Here is a 15,354-nt window from a genome sequence, read left to right as displayed (position 1 = left end):
CAAAGAGAAGGACAAATTGAGGGAAGTCTTTTCTAAGAAAAGATAAGGGAAGTGGAGGGAAGTCTTTTCTAAGAAATCATTTGCAAGTTGCTGTAATGCTTTGTGTGTGTGTGTGTGTGTGTGTGTGTGTGTGTGTCTGTGCAATGTATGTAATTAATAAATCGGTTAGCTTTAAGGTGCTACAGGACTTCCTGTGCTAGTTGATTAATATTTTAGCTGAGGTTTTTGATCTGTGGTTACTCATTCATTAATTAAATGCATGAAAGCTGTTATTTCATGACTAATGATGCATATGTGAAACAGTCTTTGTTTTCTGAATCACATGTATTTATGAGTATTCATAAACTGCTTATTTCCAAATGGGGTGCACAAATCATAAAAACATAAACATAAATCATGTTCCAGTTTGTCTCCATCCCACAAGGATCAGTTAGTTAATACCACTGATATCGTCCACTTTATAAAAAGATAGTGCTTGGCATATGTAATATGTTGCTTCCGAGGAAGGGACCATGTACTGGGATTGTCTAAAAAAGGTTTGGTTTCTTTTTCATAAAAGAGGAAGAGGGAGAAAAGATTCTTAAAATGCTCATGAAGAACCCGACTGCAATCAACAAAAAAGAAGTAACAAAGATAAAAATTCACTTCGATAGCCAGTTTGATATTTTGACACCTCTCTGTAAAGTAATGGGAAAGGAGAAAATGAAGGCAAGTGTTCTAAATTCTTCATTGTCCTTTATTCTGTAGCTTTCTATGATCATGAATCTTGATGTGTTTTTTTCTAATGTTAAAAATAGCTCTCAAAATGTACCCCCCCCCCAGTAACTGATTGGTGAGTTGTAATTTTAGGAATAATCTTCATAGGTAGTCTTAAAAGTAACAATCACTATTCCAGTGTTGGTGTTTCTTTAAACACACCTATGCGTGCGTGTTACTGTTCAGCTGTTGGGTCTCTGTATCTTTTTGGACAGATATTTCTTTGAACTAGAGAACGATTGCGTCTTGACTGGGATGGAATCTTCTAGTTTCTTATTCTAACCTTTCCTAATTGTTGGGGCTTTTATAAGCCTTTAAAAAACTTATAAAAGAAAGCAAATATATAAGAAAAGACTTGCTTATTGTGCCCCAAAAGCCACATCTAACTACGTTTCTTATAGAATATGCCCAGTGGTTTGGCAGCTCCCCAAGACGTATGGGATGGCCATAACTGTGGGCCCGCTTCTTTTAGTTCATCTTCATACATACACTTGATGCTATATTTAAGAGGGCACTGTTGTTGTGTCTTCGACTTAGCTGGTAGATGGCAACATGTGTGACTTCTGGTGCTTCGAAAGTTTGCCCCAGTCACAGGCTGGGCAGGAAGCCCGAGTTTGGGGGCACAGTTTAGGGGCAGATAATTATGTCGAAATCATGCCTCTGCCAGGCATGCTAACAGTGCAGTCCTGTGCATGTTTTATTTGGAAGTAGGTCCCACTGAGTTTAATGGTAAGGGTGTATAGCAGGGCTGGGCAACTTTGGGAGGTCTGGGGCCCATTTTTGGCCCCCAGAATCCCTCCCCCATGGGACACAGCTCCCCCCCTCCAGTCGTGCCTTAAAAAAGGGAAAAGGGCTTCCGGAGCAGTTATGGAACACCAAAACTATAAATTAGCTGATTTTGAGGGTCAGAATGGCCACTCTGGACACCTTTTTCTTTTTCTTTTTTTACAGTTTTGTGGGGAGATGGGGATGCATGTGTTTTGCAGGCTGCACATTGCTTACCCCATCTGTATAGAATTGCAGCCTAACCTGGCAGTAGTCACCCTTGGGGCAGGGGGCAGGGGGGTGAAGAGCAGGGTCAAATAAATAAACCTCATCAGCGTTAACTTCTCTGTAGCTGGGAGGGCAGAAGGCTCTTTGTTTGTTCCAGGCATGTATGTATCTTGCATGTTTCCCAGAAGAGCTGCTCTATGCCGAAGCCGTCCTGCATACAGTAGACATGCCTAATGCCTCCTGATGGACTTCTTACTCTGGCTGGAGTTGACTGATTAGGTCTGGGGGAGGAAGCAACACCAAAGTTTGGTGTTTTCCCAACCAGATCATTCTTTCTGTGAGGAGTTTGTGAATTGGGGCTTTGCTACAGCCCAAGGAAAGCCAAGCAGAGCCTAAGCACGAACCCTCTGCTACAGCAAGGGAGCCAGCTGAAAGCCCCACTCGGTCCCTCATCTGATTAAACAGGTGCCCTGGAGCTAGAGATGTGTTTGGGGACAAGGTATGCCCTCGCCACGTTCTCTGCTCTAGTTGGAATTATAGATTGACCCTGATGTGACAACCAAATGCTCAGATCGTTTGTTGAGTAATCAAACCAACATCTGTATAAAGCCTTTGTGGGTCACTAATCAATAAAGCTCAGGATAGGAGGACTGCAGGCTCCAAAATTTGCAGACATCTACCATTACCTAAAACTGTTGTCTATAAGAGATTGGTAGTTTTCCTCAATTAAACTCTACCCCCCCCCCCAACTTAATTGTATAGGCAGTATTGGATAGAGATGCTAACAACAACAGTGAGGATCAGCCACCGCAAAATGCAACAGGTGAGTGTCTTGAGTGTGGCAATTTTGCTCCCAGTGCAGATGTAAAGGGTAACTGATTGTGGCCGGCCTGATCCCTCTGGTCATCATTGGAGACCCTCCTCCATCTGAGGTTAGGTGGGTTGAGGCCAAGGAGAGGGCTTTCTTGGTTGTGGCACCCTGTATATATAATATAATGCTAATGCCTTCCCCAGAGAAGATTACCTGGTGCCAACCTTGATGGTATTTTGGTAGCAGGCAAAGATTTATTTCTTTGCCCAGACATTCCAGCATCTTTATAGCTAGTTGGTCAGTGTGTGTCAGGTGTGTGTGTGCTCGTTATGGGTTTACTGGTTTTTCTCCCTTCTTCACTGCTGCTTCTGTGATTTTATATTGTATTGAATTGCTTTTATTATGTGCTGCCTGGGGTGTGTGTGTGTGTGTGTGTGTGAGTGTGTGTGATGCACTGGAGGGCAGCATATCTATTTATTAAATAAACCTCTTGAGTGTGGAACTCCATAAACTGGTCTCACCCATTTATGTGCACATGCTCAGCCATATCCTTGCCATATTCTACATATACAGATTCCCAGTAATCCTCAAGCAGCCATTTTAAATCTCTCCCTATTCCCCCCCCCCCCGTGCAGCTGTGGTATGCTTCTTCCTTGCACCTCTGGCTATGCTTCAAGGTACAGAAGAGTGGAGAGATCACTTTTCAACCCTTGTTTTCACGGCTGGTATTTACAGAGATCAAGAAGGAGAGGCTCTGTTTCAGGTCCTTCAGGTTTCCTGGTTAGAAACAGCTGGCATTCCAGAAACATTCCTTTGTTGTGTTTGGTTCCCCATCTTCACAGGGGGAATTAAAGCGTAAAACGAGATGGTTGTGTTTGTTCCATGATTCATTTGTCCTGAGAGCCATCTCTCTTTCACATATGTTAGGTCAATGGCCTGTTTAACACATGGGCCATGCTAATGTTTTTGACGAGAGAGAAAAATTGTGTATGCTAGGAACTGGGCCTATGAAATAGCCAACAGTCCATGCCCCACCAAGCCATAAAGATAAACTTGACAACTCAAGGTGGACTGTGGCAAAGAGCGATCAAAGTGGTTTGTGTGTGTGTGTGTGTGGTTGCATGGGTGTTTTGGAGACTTCGCATCTTTTTTTGTGCACATCGATAGAATCAAATAATTCTAGAGTTGGGAGGGACATTGGAGGCTGGCGTAGGGATTTGCAGCTGCACAACCCCTGACAGATAGCTGTCCAGATTAAATAATAATTAAATAAAATAGAGATTAAATATCTCTATTTAATATTGAAGATAAATATCTTCAATATTAAATATTGAAGACTTTCAATCTCTCTCTCTGTATATTACACACACACACACACACACACACACACATATGAGAGGTTGCACACATGTATACACACACACACCCCCGCACGCACACCCCTCCAGTGAAGGAGTGTCCACCACCTCCTGCGGCAGTCTGTTCTCATGTTTAACCAAACTGCTTCCTTGCCATTTCCTCCCATAGGTTCTTGTCCTACCCTCTGGAGGAACAGAACACGTCTGCTCTGTCTTCCACATGACCCTTCAGACATTTGAAGACCACTGTCATGTCTCCCATTAATTTTCTTCAGGCTAAACATATCCAGCACTTTCAACTGTTCCTCATGGGGCTTAGTTTCCAGGCCCCCTCACCACCACCACCATTTATGTGCTGCTTTTCCACGGTAAAAACATGCTCAAAGTGGCCTACAACATGATCAAGAAAAATAGTTTCCAGATAACTAATAATTACAAATCAAAACAACATTTAAATAATTGTACAAATAAGCTAGAAATCTTACAGTAAATATACACCAAAATTAAGTAATCCACTAATAACAAAAGTGAAATACAAAACAGTCTCAGTAGGAATAAAAATAGTTTTTCTCCTGTGAAGCTAAGCTACCCCAGCCACCAAGCCTAAACAAGATGCGGCCTTGATGCACCTTCAGTAGCAGGAGTAGCCTTGGTAGCTGGAGTCAGTTGCCCCCACCCTACCTGCCCGTCCACCTAGGCCAGGTGGAAGAGAGCCAGGCAGAGGAACAGGAACCAGGTCTTGCAGGACTCACAGTTGGATCATGGTCGCCTTCCTCTGGACGTGCTCAAGACTTAGAGCAGTTGGTTTTCTAACATTCTTTCTTGCGGAAACCCTTTCCGCATCAACTTGATCTACGGAGGGACTCCTGAATGTCTGCCATCGGACTCTGTGTGTTTCCACAGGACGCCGCAGTAGGACGCATAGCCAGCTTTTGCATAGTGCTGGCCTATTAGGTCTCATAGTTGCCTTGCACGAACTGAGAATGAATCCCAGAACATACCCGGTGCTCCTCTGCGGCTGCACCGTTACTGGTGATATTTCACTGGTGGGCAAGCATGTCTTTTCAGGGAAGCTTGTTTGCCATTTCTGATCTTCTCATTGAGGAGTCCCTGGGATTTCCCTGAAAGCCACTGCCCTAGAAGGACTGCATACTGCCCTCGTGTTTCTGTTGTTTTGCAGTAGAAAGCAGCCATCTGGAGAGGAGAGAAGATTTTGCTGGTGCAGATGCCTTATCAGACATCCTGACATCACAGCTGAGCGATCGGTCTGTTACAGCTACAGCAGTAAGCATATTTGGGCTTGGGAACATGGGCTGGAAGAAGTGGCTACGCTTGCCCCACTCCCTGTTCCTTCTTTCTTGCTGAGTATCAGTGACAGTAGGCAAGCAGTGCCCCCAAACCCTCCTAACCTCCTCAGCTCACAAATGAGACTGGGGAAACCCCACTGCTTAAAGCTGCCAACTAATCAGCCATGTATGATTGACAGAGGTAAAAGGGGTAAATGGGCAAAAGAGAAAGAGTGCGTGGGAAGGAGGACTTGAGGTAGGGTGGGGGAAGTAGAGAGGCACAGCAAAAGCTGAGACCAGGGGGACCTAACTGGTGAGATATTCATGTGAGCGTGAATGTAGGATTGAAGAGGTGTAATGAAAGTGCCCTTCAAAAGTACATTGCTGTTGGGAGGGTGATGACAATAGAAGATGCAAAACTAGGGTGGGGATGAGAGGAAAATCTGGATTCCCTGTTATGCTAACTTTTCCCATAAAGAATGGTAGCCCACAATGTTTTTTACTAGCCTGCCTGCCCCAAATGCCTGTATTAGTCCTTTGTGGCCTAAAAGAAGAAAAGAACCATGTTTCATAGGACTTCCCTGATTGGTCGCCTGAAGGTAATTATTTCTTGGCCACGTCGGTTTACATGTAGCCTGGAAAAACACAGATCTTTAATTTCTGGTGTAAAGAAGCATTTCTCCCCCAAGTTGGTGCTCATAATTGCTGTGTGTGATAATGATGCTAATATGTGTACTGCATTGATATTTCTCTCTCTCTCTCCCTCCCTCTCTCTCTAGCAGAAAATCATTACTCCTGCAGAAGGCATGGAAGCTAGAGAGAGCCAGCAGGCAGAAAAAGAAGACTGCAATCAAGGTCAGAGTGGCTCTTGCTGTATTCTTTGCTAAGGCTGCGATTCTAAGTACGCTTACCTAGAAGTAGGTTGTAGTCTTTAAACCAATGGGACTTGCATCAAAGTAAATGAGTTTAGGACAACCTGTTAGTTCTCTATGACATTTAATGTTTAAAACCCTCTGCTGGAAATATGAAACCCTGGAAATATGCATCCTTTGTGTCTCTTCTTCTTTTTCATTTAATTAGAAATTTTCAGTGATGTAGCTGCAGTTGCTGCAAGATACTCAACAGATACTCTGAAAGCTCCTCCATCGCTGAACACAAGTGCCTCTCCACTGAGACAAAAGGAACAGACTGTGTAAGTGCTTTGGCTATATTAATCTCTCCTAAAACATGGTTTTATTATGGGAAAACCAGGCCAGAGAAGCAGCATTTGTTTCTTAAGCTATATAAATAGCATTGTGCCAGCTTTCCCCAACCTGGGCAACTGATTTTGGACTCCAGCTCCCATCAGCCCCAGCCAGCATGGTCAGTGGTTGGGGATGCTGGGAGTTGTAGTCCAGCATCAACTGGAGGCGGCAGAGTCTGGTGGCTCTGATTTCGGTGGGGGTGTGAATCCATTATGGGTTTCAGTCAGAACTAGCCAAAACTCTAAAGGAGCTATCCACGGCGCTGCACCTATTTTGTGGATACGGTTCAGCACCTAGGAGAGCTTCTCTAGAGTTCTGACTGGTTCTGACTAAAGTCAAGAGTCAGAACCCACCGAAATCAGAGCTACCAGCCTCCACTGTCTGTAGGGCATCTGTTTCCCCAGCCCTGCTTTTAAAACGATCCTTAGCCAGTGTGTTTCCCACACACTGGAAGTATGCGTATTGGGCGGGGGGAGATGCTCATGCTGCTATGCATATGCTGCACTTGATTGGGATGAGGCACTAGGTAAGGACTATTTAGATCAGCCCGCCGCTCTCCAGATGTTTGGGCTTCAACTCCCATCAGCCCCAGCAAGCATGGCCAGTGGTCAGAAATTCTGGGAGTTGCTCTCCAAAACATCTGGAAGGCACCAGGTTGGGGAACGCTGCTACAGGTTCTCCCACAATTTATTGCCTGGGATAGGAGGGAGAATGCGGTTCCCGGGATCTATATTACAAATTGCTATGTTACAAAAAGTTCAGCGATCATTTCTCACAAATACATTACATGTTCTTTAAGTGGTCAAAGACAAGGGGCTAAAATATAAACCCAGCGCTAATTGCAGCAGTTCATTACCAGAAGTGAAGCTCACATTCTGGATTGCACCTCTTAACTTCTCTTTTCCCAGATTCTCCCTCCCCTGGAATAGGGAGGGACGGGAGCAGGCCACAGCCTAAATAGAGCAAGAATTGAGGTGCAAATGGTCTCTCCACTTTGAGACCTGGTTGGTTTGGTTGTCTTTAGAATTATGGCCCTGAAGAATCATTTTCACTCTTCTTCTTTCTGCTGCCCATAGCGAGCCAGGTGTGGACGTGGAATCTGATATCCAGGCTGCTGAAGCACTCCCTTTAGAGGTATGCTTAAATTTGCATCTAGTTACAACATTGCTGATTCAGTGAAGATAACCCAATTTTTTTAAAGAAACACACCTTGTTTTCTAATTGCAACTCTTTAGCAGAGTTTAGGAATATAATTCTGGGCTTGCTTTCTGTTTTGCTTGGTTATTTATTTTGCATTTATCTCAGGGACTTTTATCTCACATTCACTGAGTTTCCAGAGTCTGTCTGCACTGTAAACATGGAACAGAACAGAATAAATTATATATAATGCCCGAAAGTTAAAAGCACTGCTGATCCCTTCAAATAAGCTATCCCCTCTAAAATGTAGCCATAGAGACTTACTTTACTCTATTGTGTCCTCATTATTTTGCTTTTCGTTTTGTTGTACCCACTAATGTATGTCCTTTTTTTTTTTTTGGCTCAGACTTTTTAAGAGAGAGCTAGATAAACAGTGAAACACTGAAGGTCCCGGTGCCTCAAGAGGACCTGTGCCATCCCCTCTCACTTAAAGCTCCTCAGAAGCATCTGCCACCATCACTGTGACCCGTTTGCTTGCCTGCCATCCTTTTGGGCAAGGGTGAAGATCGGCCCTCACTTACTGTGAGGGAAGAGGGAAGGTGGCAGTCGCTGTTCCTCACCAACATTGCCCAGCACTCGCCTGCCTGAGTAGGCGAGGGCGTGGGGATGGTGGTGAGGAGCTACTGCCTGCTTCCTGTCTCTGCGTTGAGCGAAGGGCGGCAGCTGCTCCTTGTCGGCATCGTCACAGCTCCACCTGGGTGAATGAGCATCTGCCGCCTGCTTGTTAGCCTGCCCTCTCCTCCTGGGCGGCGGCGGGGGCTGGGCCTGGGCCTGTTTAATCCCCACCAGGTATTGACAGATCTCCTTGCCAGCAAGCCAGGTGCAAGAAGCAGTAATATTTAATAAGTGTCTAACTGGGGCTAGAAATCCACTTGAGGAGCAACCCTAATCATCCTTGCTTTAAGCCCACTGAGATCGTGGTAGATTGGGCTTTGTGGCTGGCTGCTGAAGCTTGGCTAGTCCAGGCACAGTTTGCAGACTCCTGACCCCTGCCATTGCCCAAGAGGAACAAGGCAGGCAAGGAAACAGGTGGAACCTGCTTTTTGCTGGCTTTTGCCGCCCGCCTGCCCATTCAGAGGGATGAGTGATCACCCTCAAGAAGCCACCATTGCCTACCCTCTTGATCTGAGTGGTACAGGTAAGGAAGAAGCAACAGTGCCAAGGGAGGGAGGCCGCTGAGGAGTATCCTGCCAAGTCTCCCCCTCCCCCATTACCTGGAGCAACCCTGCACAGAAGCCACATCGTGCTTCCAGGTTAACATCTGGGGCCATACAGTACCTCCAGAGGGCCTCCAGTTGCTTTAAGGTGGCCCAGAGCGCTTTGTAGCTGAACAGACTAAACCATGAGTCTTCTGGAATTTGTAAAGACATGGCCCTCTGTGTTTTTGTTCCAGGACAATGCTCTAGAGAAGAAAAGCAGAACAAGAAGTTCAAGCAAACACATTACAGAAGCAAAGTAAGGACCTTTTGCTTGAGTTTAAAAAATGAAGAGAGATGCTGCAAAAAGATAAAACTATGTAGTGTTCTCAGATCAAGGCTGCCATTCTCGGCAGAGTTCCAAGGGGCTAATAGCCACTGCAGTCAATGGGGATGTGCTTCCATGTAAACATGCATAGGACTGGGCTGTAAGAGGCTCCCATTTGCTTTGGTCACCATATATAGTCAGGGCTAGAAATATTGGAACAAGGATAACTGTTTTGGCAGTTGGCCTCTGTACACCACCACATTGAAGTTGAAAGGAAACACACCCAGATGGGAGCGAAGTCAGGACTTTCCGCTGTAATTCAAGGGGTTTGACAAAAGTGGGGCACTAACCATTCAGGAAGGACAGCCAGTGGCATACATACACCCCCATTGTTGGTGGCTCATAAGTAATGGAACGACTGGCTGACAAGCAGCTGCATGGCCAGGTGTGGCCTGTTTCCTGGGTACCCCATGACCAGTCAAGCAGATAAAAGGCCTGGAGGCGGTTCTGAGTGTTACATTTGCATTTGGTAGCTGTTGACTGGAACTCCCAACATGAGGTCCAAAGAGGTGTCCATGCGGGTGAAGGAGGCCATCATTAGGCTGAGGAAACAAAATAAACCCATCAGAGAGATAGCAAAAACAGTGGGAGTGGCCAGCACAACAGTTTGGAACATCCTGAAAAAGAAGGAATTAACTGGCAAGCTCAGCAACAGCAAAAGGCCTGGAAGACCACGAAAGACAACTAAAGTGGATGACCACAGAATGCTGCTCATGGTGAAGAGGAACCCTTTCACAACATCTAGCCAGGTCAAGAACGCTGTTGAGGAGGTAGGCATGTCATTGTCAACATCCACAGTCAAGAGACGGCTTTATGAATGTAAATACAGAGGCTTCACGACAAGGTGCAAACCGCTGGTAACCCTCAAGAACAGACAGGCCAGATTAGCCTTTGCCAGCAAACACCTAAAAAAGCCTGCCCAGTTCTGCAATAAGATTCTTTGGACTGATGAAACCAAGATTAACTTGTACCAGAATGATGGGAAGAGAAACGTATGGAGAAGGAAAGGAGCAGCTCATGATCCAAAGCAGACCACATCATCTGTCAAACATGGTGGAGGCAGTGTTATGGCATGGGCATGTATGGCTGCCAATGGAACCAGGTCACTGGTGTTTATTGATGACCTGACTGCTGATAAAAGCAGCGGGATGAATTCTGAAGTGTACAGGGCTATACTTTCTGCTCAGATTCAGCTGAATGCTGCCAAACTGATAGGACGCCACTTCATATTGCAGATGGATAATGACCCAAAACATACAGCAAAAGCTACCCAAGAGGTTCTGAAGGCAAAGAAGTGGGATGTTCTTCAATGGCCAAGTCAGACACCTGATCTCAACCCAAGAGAGCATGCTTTTCACTTCCTGAAGGCAAGACTGAAGGCAGAAAGACCCACAAACAAGCAGCAGCTGAAGGCAGCTGCAGTAAAGGCCTGGGAAAGCATCTCGAGGGAGGAAACTCAGCATTTGGTCATGTCCCACACAGGCAGTCATTGACTGCAAAGGATTTTCATCCAGGTATTAAAGGTGATCCTTAAGTTTGAAATGATGTTGCTTTGTTCCATTACTTATGAGCCACCAACGATTGGGGGGGGGGTGTATGCCACTGGCTGTCCTTCCTGAATGGTTCGTGCCCCACTTTTGTCAAACCCCTTGACTTACAGCTGAAAGTCCTGACTTCGCTCCCATCTAGGTGTTTCCTTTCAACTTCAGTGTGGTGATGTACAGAGGCCAACTGCCAAAACAGTTATCCTTGTTCCAGTATTTCTGGCCCTGACTGTAGTTTTGACATAGTGCTGCTGGGCTTGTGTGAAACCCTTTCCCCTCCACCAGTACTTGAGAACTTTGAATGATCAGATGGAGTGATATTGCTATATGTATGTTAATCCCCCAACCTGGTACCCTCCAATGTGTTGGACTACAACTCCCATCATCCCAAGCCAGCATGGCCAATGGTTGGCGGCGGTGGGAGTTGCAGTTCAGTGCATCTGGAGGTCAACAGGTTGGGGGAAGGCTGCCGTAGATGCAGGGACAGGTTGATCTTTTCCAGATGCCTTTTAATGTACGTACGTGTGTGTGTGTGTGTGTGTGTGTGTGTGTGTGACAATATATTCCAACCTCCACAGTACTCTGTACATGGCAAAACTATGACCTCTTTTAATGTTGCTTTGAAGGCTTAGTAGTAAAATTACTTTTTTGAATGTGGCATATATCTCATGACATGATCAATGTCGTATGTATTCTCCATGCAAGAGGTAACCCCACTGAAATGTACTGTGCCCTGGTTTAATAAACACCAGTTCTTCCTACAAGAAGCATGAAAAATTGGTAATGTTGAGACCACAACTTCATGAAGTTTCCAATCTTTGAGCGTCATATTGTCCAATAGCTATGAAAATGTGTCCTTCTGTTGTTTTGGTATTTTCACAAGAGTTATGAAGTTCTGTGATCTGTAAATGCTTATTTTGCAGGGAGGACGCATATGAATTTGAACGCTTATCTGACCCTGTGGCGCATGGGATGGTAAAACACTTCATTAGGGAACCCTTTAAGTAGAATTTAAGCAAATCGTATTTGAGATGGATAATATAGTTCTCTCTTCTCCCCCCACCCCCAATGTTTAGTAATCACTGATGTTTCTCAGTCATCTTGGTTTTGGTAAATTTATTTTTTGCAAATATTGAAGCATAAGTAGTTTTGCTGCCAGTGGGAATTCAAAAGGAGTTCATAGTTGAGACTTCCAGCACAGGCATATAGGAGACTCGGCAAGATTGCTACAGGATCTAGTAGAATGATTGCTCTGGGAATGAGAGTATTTTTTTAAAGAAATTCAAAAACATGTATACTACAAAGTTTTGTGTATAATTTCGCAGATGTGTCCAACCATCCAAAGGGATTCAGTGCACTCACCTTTCCCCCATAGCTTTGTATACTATTAATTTAATTTATTGAAAAAAAACATACAGTTTCTAAATCTAGATCCCATTTTGATAGGAAAATTCTTGAAATTGTTGAAGGAAAATCCATAGAGGTGCCTTCTATAAGATTTACTAATGAGGGTTCACGCATTTCAAAAAAGTGGACTTGGTTTATCAATTACAAGGTTGGATCAAAGCCTCATTTGGCCAAGTCCTCTGCAAAGAACAAAAACCATGGTCTTGGAGGAATATTGTTCTCCTATTTTGACTTATCAATCATTGTGCTTCTTCCTTACTTTTTGAACCTTTCTTGAAGGAATTTTCAGCTCAATTTGTTTTCAGGTCTCTGAAATGAAGCAAAAAGTATTTGTTGAAAAGACTACTTTACACAGGTATGGGAACCTTACACTGTAATTTTCTTCATCGTTCTATAAATTGTGACGTGTTTGCTGTTATCCAGATCAGATGCCAGAAAGAGAAAACACAGATGGTAGCCTAGAAACGGAAAGAGTGGGCAAGGAAGAACATCAGATTATTTTGGCTGTGCACCAGTTTGAGCAGTGGGAAATTTCCAGCAAATGGTCAATCATCAGGCATACTACTGACTTGTGGAGCTTTTGTTCCAAGAAATATTGGGACAGCAGGGAAGAGCTCTGGGACATTGTCATGTCCTAACTTGGGTTTGTTTCTGTTTTGCTTAAGTTTATTGTAGAGCCTGTAGACTGGGTGATGTAAACAAAATAATATACTAAGTCACTTCTCTAAACGAGCAGCAAAAGTTGTTTGAATCTGGTAGCTGTGATGGCAGGGAGAGATAATTACTATTAACTGTTGAATTGCCAATGAAATCTGGTTTGAGGATGTGCCATCATCCTATTTCTGTTGGAAAATATTCAGTCTGTTGGAAGGGCCATCAAACAGGATGGGATTGTTGTTGGACTTTTTTCCTCATAGGATTGTGCCCTAAGTGTGTTGTGACTCAGCAGAATAGTCCTAAATGTAGCAGTCATGGTGCACGTCAGCACCAATGACATGGGGAAATACAGTTGTGAAGTCCTGGAAACCAAATGTAGGTTGTAAGATAGGAGGTTGAAAGTCAGCGGGAATGTGCTGTTGCATTCATGTCCTACTTGTGGGCTTCCTATAGGCGTCTGGTTAGCCATTGTGGAAACAGAATGCAGAACTAGATAGACCTGTGGTCTGATCCAACAGGACTGCTGTTCTGCTGTGTAGTGGTCTCCTACTATCTCTTTAAATTGTGATTTTATATTGTGTACAGGAATCCCAAAAAAGGAAACATGGAACTGAGCAAGTCTGAGAGAAGGCTGGTAATATGCCCATTTTAGTAGTCCTATATTATGGGAATAGGGGATTTCAAAAATTAGTGATGCATAGACTTCAGGCATGAAGAAATGTATGGTTTATATGTGTAAATTCATTCAAGAGACGTAAGGGTTTCATCAGCTTTGAGGCTTTACATTATCTACTTCTTATACAATTGCTGAAATAGGTCTCATGAACTCCAGCCTCAGAAGCCTCATGAGATACTTGCACTTGTGCAAGTCCTGCTTTTTTTGGAATGTCTGGATGGGTTTGGATGCTCTAGGCCCTGCATACCCCAGGGCAGCCTTCTCCAGCCTGGTGCCCTCTAGTTGTTTTGGACCCCAACTCACATCAGCCCCAGCTAGCATGGTGAACTGTCAGGGATGATGAGAGTTGTAGTCCAAAACATCTGGAGGGCACCAGGTTGAGGAAGGCTGCCCCAGAGAAAGCCTAATCCCATATGTTCTTCCTAATTCATTTAAGTCAACTGAAGGGGCTTTGTTCTGGCATCAGTCCTTTCATTGCAGTGCAGCCTTTGCTGGAGGGCAGGGCCTTTTCTGTTGAGGCTCCAATATGAGGGGAATGTCCTCGCTTGAGAGATTTAGCTAGCATCCTTGCTGTACATTGTGGATGTCTGTTGATCACTATTCTTTTTAAGGGTGTGGGTGTGGTAGTATGGGCTAAATGTTTTGATGGTTTTGAAATCCTGTGCATTACCTCAAGCACTCAGCTTCTAATTTAAAGGGGACTCTTACAGATTTTAAATAACGTTTTTACCTATTGAGGAAGACGTGACTGTGAAGTAAGACATGGCCTTTGAGCCAACCGAGTGTCTTAACCGAGTGTTAGCTTTGAGATGACTGACACTGTTTAAAATGCTTCTTGGGTGAAATTCTGTGATGTAGCCATTCATTATGGCAACATGCAGAGGATGGAGCTGACTTTGGTTTTCGCCTTTTTGAAGTCTACCAGCTACAAGAATCACCTCTTCTCGGAAAGCAACCACGAAACTCCAAGCAACAGTACAAGTGAGAGAAGCTGGATCCTTGACTCTCAGAAAAGGCCGTTGCCCAAAATGGCTGACTATACTCGTAAAAGACTGAGAGTGAGAAGCAACTTAAGAGGTAAAATTGGTTCATATTCCACGATATAGCATGATTTCGAATTAGCTGCTTGTTGAAAGTGTTGCCAAGTAAATGAGAGATGCTGCCAGCATAGGAGAGATGTTCCTAGGCTTGTTTGGAAATGAGACTCAGAGTACAATGGGACTTATTCTCAAGTAAATGTGCTTAGGATTGCAGCCAGAATCTACAGCAGCCTTCTTCAACCTGGCACACTCCAGATGTGTTGGAGCAACTCTTAGAATCTGAGAGTTGTAGTCTAGCACAGCTGGAGAAGGCTGGTCTACATAGACAGATGTTCGTCCCTCTCCTTAGTTTTCATCTAAGTCAGAGGTGGGAAGACTGGGAACTACTCTGTGTTTTACCAAGATCAAAGATCCCACCGACCAGAGCATGGTGCAGAAGCATGGTGCACTTAGAATTCAGTTTGCTTTGAGTGCCAGAACTAGATGGAAGTCAAAGTCCTTCCATACCAAAATCTGCTCTAAGCTTTCTTAATTTCATCAGTATAATTTGGGCTTGGGGTGGGGGGCATGTTTTTGCCACTTTTGTCAAACAGTTCTGAGTCAGGCATCCTTGCTGATCTGCTGCAAATCACCCAGAGATCTACCATGTGACCACCCTAATGTAAATATCAGCCTCTTATTTGTTCTTGGGAAGCTAAAATAACTCTTATTTTAAGAAAAGTGCAAAGTTACATGTATGATTAGAGAGAATCTACTGTTAAAAGGTATAAATAGGACAATACAGTGACCATAGTTGGTTTTTTAGTTAGTGTCAGTATGTGTCTGTGGACAAGGTGAGGTGTGGGGAGAGAGAAGAGGGGT

General features: G+C 44.3%; 1 protein-coding gene across 1 annotated transcript in view; it reads left to right on the top strand.

The window, feature by feature from the left end:
- Positions 1-15,354, top strand: part of SYCP2L (synaptonemal complex protein 2 like) — a 63,547-nt gene that overhangs the window by 27,642 nt on the left and 20,551 nt on the right. Inside the window, exons 11-21 of the mRNA XM_084851491.1 lie at positions 560-712; positions 2,516-2,572; positions 5,099-5,202; positions 5,987-6,059; positions 6,285-6,396; positions 7,525-7,582; positions 9,039-9,100; positions 11,637-11,688; positions 12,426-12,475; positions 13,363-13,411; positions 14,371-14,530. Of these exons, the coding sequence (XP_084707617.1) occupies positions 560-712; positions 2,516-2,572; positions 5,099-5,202; positions 5,987-6,059; positions 6,285-6,396; positions 7,525-7,582; positions 9,039-9,100; positions 11,637-11,688; positions 12,426-12,475; positions 13,363-13,411; positions 14,371-14,530 (930 nt within the window). The remainder of the gene's footprint in view (positions 1-559; positions 713-2,515; positions 2,573-5,098; positions 5,203-5,986; positions 6,060-6,284; positions 6,397-7,524; positions 7,583-9,038; positions 9,101-11,636; positions 11,689-12,425; positions 12,476-13,362; positions 13,412-14,370; positions 14,531-15,354) is intronic.

This window comes from Heloderma suspectum, chromosome 4 (genome assembly GCF_057233095.1).
Source record: "Heloderma suspectum isolate Gila_16-S chromosome 4, 16-S_ref, whole genome shotgun sequence".
Lineage (NCBI taxonomy): Eukaryota > Metazoa > Chordata > Lepidosauria > Squamata > Helodermatidae > Heloderma > Heloderma suspectum.
The sequence above is the reverse complement of the archived record's forward strand: the minus strand, read 5'-3'. Positions and strand labels throughout refer to the sequence as shown.